The following is a 16,369-nucleotide window of genomic DNA, read 5'->3' as shown; positions in this document are numbered from 1 at the left end:
TTAGAACACACTGACAACTTGTAAACAATATGGCGGCTAGGATGGTCCTATTTTATCACCATATATTTAATTTCTAGTTCAATTCATTTGCAAACCCGTGATGGGTGCCAGTTGTAGTTCAGAACAGACCACAGCGTCTCCAGGTACAAATGGATTCCTCATATATAGGGTTCTTTCCTTTGAATTAACTGTTTCTTTCGTTTATTTCTGTACCTATTTTTGTATATTTCTGTACCTATTTTTGTATATAAGCTACCATAATAAACTTCTAGATCTTCCTGGTCTGTATAAGCATGGAAGTATTATATTGACAGGAACTCCAACAGACCGACATCAAACGTTTAAAGTGCAATGCCGCAAAATTGTTAAGTATCTGTTAATTATCTCGACATGTCATATGAAATTTTTGCCAATTTTGGAACCTCTTGATTGATCGTCATTACGAAATATACCGAAATAACCAGATGTATACTTAATTGTCAAGGAAATGACATATACCAACCATGTCACTTCATGAAATATGTCATTTTTGACGGGGTTTTGCTGTGTAAAAACAAATAAAAAGAAACAAACAAAACGAAATCCCCGCGACTGTTTTCACAAAAAACTGAAGAGTAACAAGGGGGTCTCATTGGGGGGTTCTGATCCCGGATCCCGCTTACTGTTTTGTCAGATTCCCGTATCCCGCTTACACTATGTAAGTAAGCAATTCTCATTTTTTTTGTAATTTCCCGTGTCCCGCTAGACTTCATTTCCCGTTTTCACGGCACAATAATTTGACTTTCACGTGTCACGCTTACAAAAAATGGGCAATCCCGGGTCACACTTGGACCCCATTGAGACCCACTAAAAATACTCACAGCCATACACATTTCAGTTTTAGTTACAATCATTTTAAATAGCAAGATGTTTATTCATGAGAGGGCCGTTGGCTAAACATGCATCACTGTTATATATACATGTATACATGCTAGGCTTGAAAATCATAAAATTCTTATAAAATGTAAACTGAAAATTTTAAGTTTTTATCGGCAATTATTATTGAGGTTTACCATGTTTACTGCTAACTTTGACAAATGTTTTAATTAAGTGTTTACTGAAAGAATTTCCAACAAAAATTTAATTCAAATGTTGGTTCCCAGTAGCGGCCTGGGGGGGGGGGGGGGGCTGGGTTTAAAGTGCTTTGATGAAATTCTGATGGCAAATATTTCATGCAATTCAACAAGAAACAAAAACATAAATTGATTAACATACGGTGTAAGATGTTTCAGAACTGTTAAGCATTTTAACACAAAAATAAATTCAAATTTGGTTCCCATGATAAAATTTTAAGAATAAAAAAATATTATATTGCTTAGGGCCCATCATGATGATCATTCTTAAAATGCATCCAGAAATATTTAACGTTAAGCCATTCCCAAAAAAAATTTGTCAGATGTCAGAGCAATCTCAGACTAGCTAGGTTGAAGGTTTAAGGTTGTTTATAACTTTGGAATTATTATAAAAGGTGTAACAATTCATCTATCTCGTAACCTGATACATGCTATATGTATAGGTCATCACGTGCGTGTAATTTTTAACCTCTTTTAGTCTTTAAATATATTTGATAAATATGTTAATTACATTTTTCTACATTGAGACAATAGAGAAAACCATAAATATTCTTGTAACATTGGATAAAAATTTACAACCTTTAACTTAAATTTGAGCTATCCTTCGCCATCTAACACACTACACGCACATCACATTATTTTCTGCAAACACCCGACTTCAGGTACATGTAATTTTTAATATCGGATATTTCCCGATTTCCAAGTTCCAATGATTAAAACATATTAAACAAAACTAAAAATAATCTTGCCCTCTTTCCGAATGCAGTTAATTTTCTTATGTCATTCTGTTAAATATGGACCAATTTTCTAGATCTTTTTAGCTTTTGCCTACATTTATTGAACGGAAACAGGTGTCGTTATTCATGTGGTGATTCACAAATAACCACAGGAGTTTCCATGTTTATTTACATTGGTAGGTAGATAAGACACCTCGATACCAAATCACGTGATAAGACCAGCTTCAGTTAACAGAACGGGCGAAGGGCGGCATCGTAGATACCCCACAAAAGAGTTATCACGTATTTGACAAACTGAGTCGGAACATTTTATTTTCTTAAAGAAATCAGTGGGATGGGAATGTGCTAATTTTTAGTTGGAGTTCCTGTCAATATAATACTTCCATGGTATAAGTTATTTGTAACAAAAAGTTATCTTCAGGGCAAATTTTGCTGTCACAATTCTTTGCCCAAATTGGCTAGTGAAGATGTCTCACACTGTACAAATATTGTTTTTATTTAAACAATAAAACATATTTTTTTTCATCTTTGAATTTTTTTTTAATGAAATCTACATGATTTAAATGCTGACTTCAAAATGGCCCCAAATTTAACTGGGATATAAACAGTAATTTGAACATAACCATACGCTTGCAACAGACTCAGGATACCAGGAGACTATAAACGTCCAGTATGTGTTTATCGCTTCGTGTTATCTGTACACCTGTATTTGTATAGTTAAAAGGTTGATTGTATGATAAAAAAAATTAAGTAGTAAAAAGGTATGAATTCTTGCCTAAAAAGTGACACCACAATGTTTGAACAAACAAACAGATACATTGTAATGGTATTCATTGCCAATATTTTGTTTACAATTTTAAGATTTTATTGTTTAATCAATTAAGTTGCTGTTTGGAAAGAGATTTAAAATTGAGAATGGAAATGGGGAATGTGTCAAAGAGACAAAAACCTGACCAAAGAGCAGAAAACAGCCCAAGGCCACCAATAGTTCTTTTTTAATATATGTACTTAATCATGTTGATCATTCAATAAAAAGGTAAGACCAAATGTTACTGGATCTTTTTTTATATCCGTTTATATGTTTATTTCATTTAGGAGGAATTGGTGATGTTCCAAAGTTAAAAATTGCTGTAGTTGGTAAGTCTTATGATATTATACATGTATTAGGTTACAGAAAAGATTTGAAGGTCACTTTTTTGCTCCATAAAAATCATAGTGTTATAAACCTACCAAATACTTTCTTTAGACATTCACATGACTTGAGTTTTTCATGTACATGTATTAGTAATAATATACATTTTGTATTTCATTAATATTGTAACTATTGGTTAACTTTAAGGTCCTCACACCTCTAACATTTAAGGTCAAGTTACAGTAAATGGGCTATGTCACAGATTTTGGTAAAATTTTGCATACATCTTTAGCTCTTTGAACTTTAATTGAAAATCGAAAAAATAATTTTCTGCAATATTACTGATTGAATTCTTTCAAAATAGTTGAATATTTGTATAGAAAGCACGAAATATCGACGAAAAACATTCTTAAATTTTTCTTAGAATCATCAAATCTCCAAATTCAAATTCATAGATTTTTCTAAAAAAAAAAAACTTTATGTAGTTGGTACATAAATTTCCATTTTAATGATGTAAAATAATAATGGGGTCACCGACTTTTATGGTATACATTATACAAAGTAGTAATCTAGGTGAAAAAATACCACAAAAACGTTGAAATAAGTGTAATGTCGTCATTTTGTTGTCCGTATAACGTTGATTTTTGACGTTTTTCACTACCAACTAGGTAACAGATTGGTTAATACACCAAAATCTAAGTTGGTGACCCTATTATTATTTAATATCATTAAAACGGATATTAATAAATCAACAACATATAGTTTATTAAGAAAAATCTATGTACTTGATATTGGAGATTTGATGATTTAAAGACATGTATTTAAGAGCGTTTTTCGCTTATAATATTTTATGTGATTTCTATACAAATGTTCATCTATTTTGAAAAAAATTAATCAGTGTTATTTCAGACGATAAAAAGAGATAAATACATTATTTTTTCGATTTTCAGTTATAGTTCATAGATCCAAAGTTTATACAAAATTTTACCAAAATCTGTGACATAGCCCATTTACTGTTCCTTGACCTTAAGGAAACACTACAAAGACCGTCATTTTGGGATCTTTCCATTGCTGTAAAAAACTTTAAAAAAATTTACGAATAAAAACACTTGTATAAATTCACGATCAATTTTAGTCGCAAGATTTTTTGTGAAAAGAGCGGCCTCAGCCCCAGGTACATTCTTCTCTGGAAAGATATAATATTACAGAATATGCAATATGTAACACGGGAAATATAGCAATTGTAAAATAACAAATTTGTGACAATTTTACTCTAACATGACTACAGAGACCATATAATGTTCATTAATAAAAAAATAATAATATAATTTTGATAAAAAAATGAATTTTTACTGTTTTTGCAATTTTATAACCAAATAATAGCTCTTATCAATTTACATCACCCATTAGAATTTATTGAAGTGTACATGTGCGATTTATGATCAACAAATGCAATAGGTCACAAATAATTTATCAGATCAATAAAAATTCATACATTAAATTAAATATTGAGTAAAAAAATTATGTACTTGAACCTCATACTTATTTAAGGCCCTCTGTTTTATCAACTGTTAACTTCTGACTTTATTATTATTTCAGTAAAAGTGTTTAGAATACTGAGTACATTATAATGAAACTGTTAGAAAATGTTTGAAACTGGAAACAATCAAATACTCTAATTTTTTTTAATTAAGAAAATACTGTGTGTATTTATTACAAAAATGTATTGCGATTTTTGAAGAATCAATAAAAATTTGAGATTATTTATTGCAATTTTAGGAAAGGCTACATACAGATATACATGTATGTATCTATCATTAAAATCAACCACATAATTGTTGTTCTTTTTATTTAGGAGATAGACAGGTGGGGAAGTCCTGTGTTGTTTCAAGATACATGAAGAATCAGTTTAGTCCAATGTACATACCTACTAAGAAACCTGTAATTGGTAAGTTTATAAATTTTTATTTGATTTGAAAAGTAAAATAGTGCTTGGTATATGTTACCCACAGGCAAGTGTTATACACAAAGAAAATATCACTGTTAACATATATGATAACCAATGAAAAACACTTCCATCTGTTTTGTTCATGGTATCAGTTAATGTATTGACCATATATTTATAAATCTGATGGGTATATATAATACTAAAGATTTATTGATGTGGGAGGATTCAATGAGACAGCAATCCAACAACTACACACTCATTTCATAATAATACATAAGGAGGATAACAGAACTCACAAAAGATATTAAACAGTACAACAGACCACAACAACAATCGACTCCTCCTTTTAAAAAATATACAAACAACAAGGAACTTCAAACCGTCCAGTTAGCCTGACTTATTGTATTGAAGTTAATCCAGTTTCTATATGTATGTATTGCATCACTTAGAATTTATGTTACATATGAAAATAAGGGGATGTGGTAGTAAAAACTATTGATTGACGGGCAGTGAGACAACTATAAGTTACATAAAAAAATACCTACATTTAGATAACGTCCTTTGTGTCGCTGAGATGCTGTCTCTTTGGATATAAACAAAATATGTTTTTATTCAAGAATTTCTTTGTATAAAATCTGAAAAGTCTGACAAATTCATTTTTTAATGTTTATCTTTATTGAAATTGCATGTATCTTCCAAAACTTGCATTTCTTATTGCTTTATCACTGTTCTTCCTTGATCATATATTATTGATTAATGTTTCACTACCCTTCAAAAACACCTAAGTCAACATTTAACAAAATGCTTTTAAAAGTTTCTTTGTTTTGTTTTGATTCATGCCAATATTCACATTTCCAACTCAGGACAACTTTGCAGGGACTGACTGTTTAAACATTAACTTAAGAAGTATTTTTCAGAGAGTTCAGTTCGTAAGATAAATATCCCAGGCCATTCAGTGGTAGCATTGACAGTATGGGATATCCCAGGACAGGAAGACATAGACCTGTATAGTACATACTTCAAAAACTTAGATGCTGCTGTTGGTATGTTATAATGCAATCTAATTAAAATTAAATCCTTTAATTGCTCCTGTTCTGATATGTCCTGCATCATGATGCGTGACATATCAGAATGAGAGCAATTAATGGACTTAATTTTAATTAGATTGGTAATCATGTTATGTGAAATAAGAGACCTTGCTTTTTGGAATTAGAACAATAAATTTGAGTGTTAAATGTATGGGCAAAGAAACGGGAAATCTTGTATAAAGACTTCTGATATGCTTTAAATATAATTATAGATTTGGGTTTAGCTAAATAAATTCCGTAAAATAATACAAGCATTAGGTACAACAGCAATTTATCTCTTGTTTGTAAAGGTGAGTATATGTTACATGTTTGTTTTAGTTAAAGGTATTATATTTCATCCATGTTATTACTACTTAAAATCATGATATCCCCCAAACTACAATTTTATGTTGGCATTTTGGTGTGTTAAATAGCTAGAAATATGAAAGAAATATTAAAACAAGGAATTAATTGAATCTGGAAAATTTATAAGAAATGTATGCTGAAAACTAACCCAATTCAGGAGGGTAGTTAGTTAGTTCATACTGAAACATCAGTGAAAGTAAATATATAACTTGAACTCCTTAAAGTTGGGTTAGTTTTCATCATACATTTTTATCAATTTTCCAGAATTCAAAATTATTCCAGGTTTCAAATGATTCCTTGTTTTGACAGGTTTGTTTATTACATTCATAAAATATAAATTGTCTGTTTGACTGCATACCATTTACCTCGTCTATATTTATATCACTCTTTTGATATTTTGATAAACATATTTACACAAAAGTCATATAATATTGTCACCTAATGCATTTCATTTAATTATGGCCTCTTGAAAAACGTTGATACCAATCAAGTTACAATTCTATGTTGTCATTTTGATTGGTATAGTAAAGAACATAGATACCTGGCCTTGCCACATACTTCATGTTAAAATGCCAGATTTTGATTGGTTAATATGATAGAGACAATTTACTCTATCCTGCAGCTCAGCCGGAGATAATTTTTTGAATGTCACCCTCTTGTGCAGACCAATAAAGAATCGGCAATATAAAGGACAATGAATTGAAATAAAACAATGATTTTAAAGAAAATGTTCAAGTTCTATGTTTTGGCCTCAGACTTACATAATACATCTTGCTTCACGTTTGTTGTTTTTCTAATAACTGTAACATTGTTAAGAACATAACCATGGTGAAGTCATAGTTAATTACTTTTAATTTATAATTCAAAAGACAATAATGACAGAACATTCAGTATAATAAATTAAATAACACATAGCTGAGAGGGTGATAGAGCAGATTATTACCCCTTGAAAAACATTGTCAATCTAGGCTTCGCCTCAGTTGACAATGTTTTCTCAGTAAATAATCTGCTCTATCACCCTCTCAGCTATGCTATGTGTAAATAAGAATTGACCCTGTAATTTATATATTGTTTTTGTATGTTAGACTCTCATAAGTGCACATAATATGTTATTTTCATTGGTAAATGAAGTAATGTATTTTTTTTTTCATCCTACTGCCAGACATTCCAATTTTTCAGGGAGCTTGTTTTACATGTACGTGTAATCATATATGGCCTGCACAGTAAAAATTTTTACACTTTTTATTTGCAGTGATTGTTGATATCAATGATTCTGACAGTATTGAGATGGCCCCTGTATGGAAGAGGATTGTTGTCAACAATACCTTTGAAACATTCCCTGTTGTTGAAAGCTCAGAAGGAGGCAAAATTGAAACCACAACTATGGAGAAAAAACCAGTTGATCCAGAAACATTTCCTGTTCTGTTGCTAGGCAACAAATTTGATCTGGTAATAATGTGCTATAAATTTCAATAAATCCTAAGTAATATTTAACATGATGAATGAAGTTCTGGTAGTGAGAATTCAATAATGTTTGGTTACCTTCCACTGATAAATATATAACAACTTTTATAACATAAAACAAATTAAGAAATAACCAAACCAATGTATATTAGATTTTTGCCTATGGATGGACAATGTTAATTGAAGCAGTATTTACCACTTTTCTGTTTCACACATCTTCCTTATAAATAAATGGTCACTAACAGTCTTTAAGAATTATAAAGTAAAGAAAATATTCTGAAATAAAGGCATGAAATTATTACACAAAACTAGTACAGTAATTAGTGATTTTAATTTATACTTTTTTCAGGTGGAGGAAGATGGTTATAAGGAGAAACTAAGACAAATGAAAGCTAGTGGTAATTATTTATTTGTATCGCATATCATCATGATCATATTGAAATGCACTCAAATATCTTTGTTAGCAGTGAAAAACAAGACCTTAAAGCAATCTCTTTGTGTTGTCAAACCACTGATTACTTTGAAAAATCACCTATATCATAAGTATGTCACAGATGACCACAGATATTGTCCATTATTTGTAGCCACAATCCTGCCCTCTTTTATTTGTTTATAAAATCGCTGAATTTGACTTGTCACTCTGTTTTAGCTTGTCATTTCATAAGCAATACTACTGGGCTTTCAGTCATAAAACTAAGCTCAGTACTCAGTACAATATTTATAGTGGAAACACCATATCCAGTATTTTGATTGGTTGATTTCAAAGTCGTAGTGTAATAATTGTACTCAAAAGTTTTATGACTAGTGGAGCAGAAACTGTTTACACTTCTAAAGTGCCAGAGTTCACCTTAGGTATAGGTAGAGTTTGTGGAGCTGAATCTTTAGTTTATATGTAGTGACTTATGGACAGTTGTTTGTCTTTTTGTTTTGTCAATGGTGTCTTTCTTAGACTTATAGTTTTTGATGCCCCCTCAGTATATTCATAATTTTTCAATACTAACCTTCCAGATTTTTGAACAGGTAAGAGATATAATTTTATATTCAAGTGAAACATACTAAATCTTGCTACATGTTTCAACCTTTTTTTTTACATTAACCTCCATAAGGCGGCACCGATAATCAGAGTTCAATGTTTGGAAAGCCCAAAGTGTATAAATTTGTATATTTAAATTCTAAACTTCAATGTAAAAAAATACTGTAAAGTTATGTTATAAATAGCATGTTTCTTATTAATCCAATGAAAAATATGCTCTGTCAATGACTTAATTGTCTTCTTTGTGTGTTAAATGACATATACACCATATGATATTATTAATTCATATATTTTAACTAATTTGATTAGTTCAGTGATAGTCACATGTTAAACTATATTTTAGAAGGTAGATAGAAAACGGCGGATAGCAAAAGGCATATTGCACGGTTATTTTTAGAATATCTAAAAACCGATATACTTTGTGAAGTCATCTAATGAATTTCATGATATTGTTAAAAGTTTTTTAAAAGTGTATATTTATGAATGTTTATTTGAAAAAAAAAATCGTCAAATACATAAGATGTACAAAAAAAAACCACATAAGAAATAATTGAAATAACAACTAATATAAAATTAAATGATCGAAAAAAGAGAATATATTGCACTGACGATTTTGATACAAATATGGTCGGAAATTAATAATATATAAATTTAATGATAGTCTGTGTATGAGGTCAATACAGGATATATCGACGCAAAGAAGTATATCAGTCCATATACTTCTCTCAGGTCAATATATCCTTGTATTGACCTCATACAAAGGCTATACATTTGTGTAATTGTATAATATTTTATTCGATTTCTCCTTAGCTTAAAATCTATGTTTCAGTGTATATAGTTTTTAAAGAATTTACCAAGTAGTAAATAAGCACCATAAAGTTTACTGTTGTTTTGCAATGATAATAAAAATCAGAGACCTGTTCTGTTTCATTTGAAATTTATTTTTCAGAAAAAGACGAGACAGGAGCCAAAACAATCTGGAATATAACCGAGGAAGACAAACCAGAATGTGTTAGACTTATGGACAAAATAAAACAAAAGGGAAATTTTTATGGAAGGTATAATATTTATATCATCCAAGCATTGTAATGAAGATTTAGAGGAAAAAAACCCATAAAATTAATTGTCAACATATATATCAAAATTAAGAAATGTGTGTATGATTACCAAAGAGAAAGCTACCCAACATAGAAAAAATAACAAGGATGTAAACAACTTCAGAACACCTTTTAGCCTTCAATGATTAGCAAAACTGATTCTACGTTGTAACCCAAAGTTTCAGGTAGACTTCAAGCTGACTTTTTTTACATTCTTTTTTATTCAGCGTGACTGCTTCTGCCAGGGATTCTGATGGAACTGTAGCAGAAGGAATTCAGTTTTTACTCAGACATGTCTTACAGACAAAGTATGGCATCAACAAATGGAAACCTAAAGAAACAAAGAAGGTTAAAGCTAAAAATAAGATTGAGGAGTATGATGGACTTGACATGACAGGAATAGAAATTGTAAGTACTGTGATGCTCATTCTTTAGTTATCTGTGACGTGTTTTGCATACTGTTGTTTGTGTTTTGGTCTTTCTTCATTTCTACCCTAGGCCTGGCATTGTCAGTTTATTTTTCAACTTATGAGTTTCAATGTCCCTTTGGTATTTTTTGCCTCTCTTTTATATTAGATAAATTAGAAACTGCTCACTGTTTCTTTTTTTACTGTTATTTTTACGTATGAAACAATAGTAAAACAACTGACAGGACACAAGTATTTTACATGTAGACTTCTGATTTGTATGTTATGTTTCAGTTTGATAGCATATTTAAAGTAGCTGAAATCTCGGTGAAGAAAGTGAAAATGCTAAATGACTACCACAACAAAAGTTTGGAGAAATTGAGAGAATCTTGTATAAATGCTGGAATACTAGGAGAAGACGATGTTGCCAGTTTGGAGGATTGTATGATAGCACTGAGGAGGAACATTGGGGAGCAGGCTAAATTAAAGGTAACTGATATTTCAGAATTTTTTTGCAAGACGTATTAAATATTTAAATGGCAAAAGAAATTACATGTTTATAAATATGAAAATAAGAAGATGTGGTATAATTGCCAAAGAGACAACTCTCAATCAGAGACCAATAGAACAATAGACAGCTCTCTCACATTCAAAACAATAACTGATATGTGTTTTGATAGTAAGGCTCAGAACTAAGTAAACCCAATTTTTTATGCCCCCGTCGCTAGTTGTATTACCCGTGACCTTCCGTCCTTCCATCTCATTTTTGTTTCCGCACTCTAACTTAAGTTTTCCTCATCCAAATTTTATGAAACTAATACACAATGCTAAAAACCAAAACTCGAAGACAGAGTTCAAATTTGGACAGTGAGTTATAACTTGGAAATTGCCAAGCTTGAGCAGGGGCATTCATATCCGAAGACACATTCTTCTTTTATATTTACTAAAGGCATATAATAAGAGCTATCACTTTAAGTAATTGCATGATGCTGTTATTCAATTTTCTTTCTAGACAGACAAAAATGCTTTTCCCCTGTTTAATTATCTTTTCAAGATATTAGAAATTTTCCCTACTTGTAGCTTGTTAACAAGTTAATATGGTGACATGTTTCTTTTTTTTTTATTAAATAGAATGATATATAAAAACTAAACTTTTGGATCGTGTGATTGTTTTTATATATTTTTGACATACCATGTGATTTTGTAAGATACATGTTTAATTAACAATTCAATAACAATGATTGTTGCACAATAATATTTCAGGTTAAAAAAGATGATGATTTTTGTAAGTTAGATGTGACCTCCAAGGATCCAGAATTTAAACCAGAGAGATACATCAGAATACTTTTGAAAATTTATCAGAATGAGGTAATTACTTATAAATGAAACTAAAGAACTAAAGACACATTAATTCTGAAAAAACAAAACAATAATAACAAAGTATGTACATATCAGGTTATAAGATAAAAAAAACTTGGTTTCTTCAGATTTGTTCAAACGCTAGCTTACTGAAATACTAGGTGATTTTGATTTTTTCAATTATTGACTTGTGAAAACTAGCTTTAGCTGAAGTTTACCTGTCAAATCCATCAAATCATTCTGGCTCTCAAGTCATATGAAACTTCAAATTTAAAAAAAAAAGTTTAATATGTTTTATATACTTGAATGGCTAAGCGTCACTTTAAAACAAGTGTACATGAACTTTCTTGTAAAAGAAAATTCTTTAAATTATCAAAATCTTCATAAATGTACTGCTATTGAATTATTGTCTTCCGTACACTAATTCACCGATATTTTCCAGTATGCAGTGACCTTAACTACGAGACCTCTCGTTAGAACTTCGGCCACCGCACAGCTGTTTAGGAAAAGTTTGATTAACAAATGGGAACGCATTGAAGAAATATAAAAAAAAATATCATGGCTCTATCAATTCACTTATTTGTCATGTGCTCCACATGCTCTGTGTTGATTGTTAATCAATGTCTCAATCAGTTAACTTTGGCAACAAACTCAAAAGTTAATTTGTTTGCAATCAACAATCACTGAATGAAATATTATTTGATGATAATATGTTATAGATTAGTAATTAATATAAAAAACATGCTTTACAGGACTTTGTTTAGTATATATGCATGCATTGGTTCATTAATTTCGATAACATTTAAATTAAAAGAAAATCATTTCATATGACTTGCCATATGTTTCTTAGAATTGAATAGTTTTACTATGAAATATAATAGATATACATAAGTGATATACTATTGAGTTTTCTCATCAATTCACAATTCAATTGCCAGATTAAAAATGTCTAAAATAGTTTATACCTACAACAATCTGATGTAACACAACAAACATCCAATTGATCAACCACATAGTCCACAAAACTATATAGCACAAAATCGAAATTGAAAAGTTTTACTATGAAATATGATAAAGGTTTTCTCTTTTGTGAAGAAATTTAACATAGTAACTTCTTAATACAGCAATTCAAATAAAATACATAATAAATATGTTAAAAATAATTAAGTATTTCTTACAATTGGAGTTAAATAACCAACTTCCAATTGACCAACCACATAGTACACATATAAATTATATATATTAGAATCACTTTCAAAACTAATTACATTGGCATGTCTTTTAAAAATTGACTTGTTTACATGCTTTGTGTTTATTTTGAACACATTTTACTGATGTGAAACTTTGTGGGAATCAGATATATCAAATCTGGACAAAATGCATCAATAAAATATAGGATAGATGTCCTTCTTCATGTCGAAATGATTGAATTGACTCTGCAATGCCTTATGATATCAAATCTTTTTCTCATCAATATTGTGACAGTTTGCAAAAGATAAAAATCTATATTTTTTCTATTTATGTAAAAAATCATTAGTTAATGTTCATGAGTCAGAACTTGAAATATGCTTTTTTAATTTAATGCAGTAAACCTGGGACCACCAATACATAATGTAATAGTCCAAGAGCAAACAAGTACTTTTGATAATGTTTATACCTGAAATATCTTGAAAACGACCCAGTTATTTTACCCATTGAAGGCTAATTTAATTGCTTACTTGCTTAATCCTGTTGCTCCTTGGTGGAGCATAGGCCACTAAAGATATTTCTCCACCTTGTTCTGTTTTTTGCTAGCCTCTCCAGATCATGACACTTGTACCCTTCTTTCTCCATCTCTGCTGCAACGTTCCTTCTCCATGTGTATCTTGGTCTGCCCCTGCTACGTTTTCCTTGTGGGTTCCACTGTAAGGCTTGCCTTGTAATGTTGTTCTTTGGCTTCCTCAGTGTGTGCCCTATCTATCGCCACTTTCTCTTTTTCAACTCTTCCTCAACGGGGGATTGGTTGGTCTTTTCCCACAGATCTTGGTTTGATATCTTCTCAGGCCATCTGATGTTAAGGATGTGCCTTAGACAGTTATTGATGAAGACTTGAAGTTTTTGAAGCAGGTTTTTTGTTGTTTTCCAAGTCTCAGCTCCATATAAGAGTATAGTTTTTACATTTGAGTTGAACAAGCGTATTTTGGTCCTGAGAGTGATGTTTCTTGCTTTCCAAATTGATCTCATCATATTAAACGCAGTTCTAGCTTTGCCAATTCTGATTTTTATATCTTTATCTGAACCGCCGAGATTATACCTGAAATATCTTGAAAAGGACCCAGTTATTTTACCCATTGAAGGCTAATTTAATTAAACAATTTTAAAGTTATTGTATAGATAAGAGCCAAGTCTAATATAGCATTCATCTATGTGTTTCAGTTTGCAGTTGTATGTAAAGCTATTCTGAAAGAATGTCCCGCAATGATTTCTAAACTGAAGGATCAAGATGCAGAGTTATCTACCCTTTGTGAATCTTCCTGGGAAGAGGTAGAGTTGTTCAATGGTATACCCAGGGCAAAGGATGAAGTCAATAAAATATCTGACATTATTGTGCAGAACAGGGCCAGAATGCAGCATACCAAATTAGAATCAGCAAAACTTATTGATAAGGTTGAAGATTACAAGAAGAAAATTAAAGCAGCATTCCTTTGGTGAAGCAATTATTGACTGAAAGCATTTCTGTGATCAAAAAATTTTGTTAACCTGCAATTTTAAGATTTTTTATGTTTTTACTTGTTATCATAATTATCTTAAAGATAACAGGTACGTTACAGGACTGCATTTTCTTGTATTTTACTATCATACCTTTTATCCTTAGGTATCTATCTTTTGAAAGTCCAAATAGGGAAATCTCCTGCAGGGGAAAATGTTTTAGAAGATTGCTTTTTTATATTACTTTCTTTAAAGATAAAAAAAATAATATTACACTTCACAAGTTTCATTTGTCCGAAGTGCTTTTAAAAAAAAAAAAAAAATCAAGATCCTATTGTGGTAATACCTATCTATCGTAAAGTGGCTTTACTAAAACTGCATGTATAATAATAAAGATGTCTAAACTGAATGAATTTGTATTGATGACTGAAGTACAAGATAACGTCATTAGTAAACAACCTAAGATATACAATAAAACTGCGTTACGGTAACGTATTCTTCTGTGCGTGATTTCCAACATTCTACGGCCCATGAATAGTGAAAATATACAACTTCTAAAAGAATTGAAGTCTCTCTGTTAAAATAATAAATATGAAATTAACTTTAAAGTCCATCATTAAAATTAAAACTTTTAAAAATCACAGTTTATAATACAGTGTCACGTTATTTAACGTTTCATTTTCTGTTCAAACTCTCCCTGTAGTACAAGTACTGATTTGGTCTACTGCTACAAGTTTCGCCTTGTGATCTTTCGGTGTGTTCTAATCATTGCCGTGTTCCTTTGTGTCACATAAATTAATTTTGTTTATATGTAATCTGTGCACGAACATATACAATACTAAATGGAGAGCATTGCAGTTTGTATAGTGAAAGTACAACAGGACCAAAAACATGTGTCCATGATATGTATGTGAGGAAAGAAGTTAAGATATAAAATGACTTTCTAATTGTTTAGAATTCATTGCAGTTACATGAAGGTTGAATAATTTAATTTTTTGTTTAAGTTAGCAGCATAATAAAAAGACTTTTTTCTCATTACATGTTAAGCTTTTCCTACACTCACTTGTATGGAACATGCATTTCAAATATAATTTTGAAACTTTAGTATATTCTGTGTATATATTTTTTTCTATTACTTACAAAATGAATGTCTTAGACCATCTTTATACCTGTTATTTGAAATTTGTAAATGTATTAATTCATTTAAGTGTATATCTATTTTTATGATAAACAATCAAATTGTAGTGTAAAGCTAAACATTTATACTAACCAAAAGTTAGCAAGTAATAATTTAGTGCAGGATCACTTGTGATGTTAACAGTACTTTTGTATTTCATGCTGTCTTCAAATTTTTTTTGTTTAATGTAAGTGTTATTTTTAAATATATATATATTTATATTAACAATTTTATACAAGTTAAATTAATAAACTGAAGCTGGTCTTCTCTTTTAATTCCGTTTTATTGTCTTGCTTTTGGAGAATGTTGCTGAAGGTGTTACATCTGTATTCTAATCTGAAGGCATGGAGGAGTAAGAGCGAAGACTGGTCAGTTCTGAGTCAGAATAATGTGTCGTGGTAGGTGGACATATCTTCCTGCTGATTGTTACCTTGTGAACTAGCATGTTAAAAATCTGGCTCAGCTGTTGACCTAGTACAAAGCAGGGTTAATAATTATATTACATTAACATGTTCTCGTCCTGAATATGCTTTTAATTTGTTGTTGGACTTATGACGTATCTACTCTAGATAATTAAAGTAATGACAAGTTATGTAATGTGACACATTTAGGTTATCATTTTTTTTTAGTTTTTTAAAACTGTAATAGAAATAGCTGATAAAATATTTGTTTATGATGACAAACTGTTTGGAAAGCTATTTCTATAACCATTTTGGAAACCTATAAAATGACAACTTTTAAAAGTCATATTACATAATTTCTCATTTCTTTAATTATTTAGA

The 16,369-nt window shown here is 30.4% G+C and overlaps 1 protein-coding gene across 1 annotated transcript; it reads left to right on the top strand.

Moving 5' to 3' along the window:
* LOC127725517 (uncharacterized) lies at positions 1-15,862 on the top strand. The gene is made up of 11 exons (XM_052232554.1): positions 1-143; positions 2,945-2,986; positions 4,837-4,929; positions 5,847-5,972; positions 7,615-7,811; positions 8,176-8,224; positions 9,809-9,917; positions 10,184-10,364; positions 10,658-10,852; positions 11,627-11,731; positions 14,138-15,862. The coding sequence occupies exons 1-11, from the start codon at positions 101-103 to the stop codon at positions 14,411-14,413; spliced, it is 1,416 nt and encodes a 471-aa protein (XP_052088514.1). The 5' UTR covers positions 1-100; the 3' UTR covers positions 14,414-15,862.
* Positions 15,863-16,369: the final 507 nt, after the last annotated feature.

This window comes from Mytilus californianus, unplaced genomic scaffold (genome assembly GCF_021869535.1).
Source record: "Mytilus californianus isolate M0D057914Y unplaced genomic scaffold, xbMytCali1.0.p SCAF_15, whole genome shotgun sequence".
In the NCBI taxonomy this organism is placed as follows: domain Eukaryota; kingdom Metazoa; phylum Mollusca; class Bivalvia; order Mytilida; family Mytilidae; genus Mytilus; species Mytilus californianus.
Note: the sequence above shows the minus strand (reverse complement) of the source record. Positions and strands in the feature narration are given on the sequence as shown.

Excerpts from the sequence above, each read along its gene's own strand:
- LOC127725517 (XM_052232554.1), top strand. The coding sequence starts at position 101 with ATGGGTGCCAGTTGTAGTTCAGAACAGACCACAGCGTCTCCAG. Across the intron at positions 10,853-11,626 it reads GGGAGCAGGCTAAATTAAAG|GTTAAAAAAGATGATGATTT; the intron begins GTAACTGATATT and ends ATAATATTTCAG. Across the intron at positions 11,732-14,137 it reads TGAAAATTTATCAGAATGAG|TTTGCAGTTGTATGTAAAGC; the intron begins GTAATTACTTAT and ends TATGTGTTTCAG.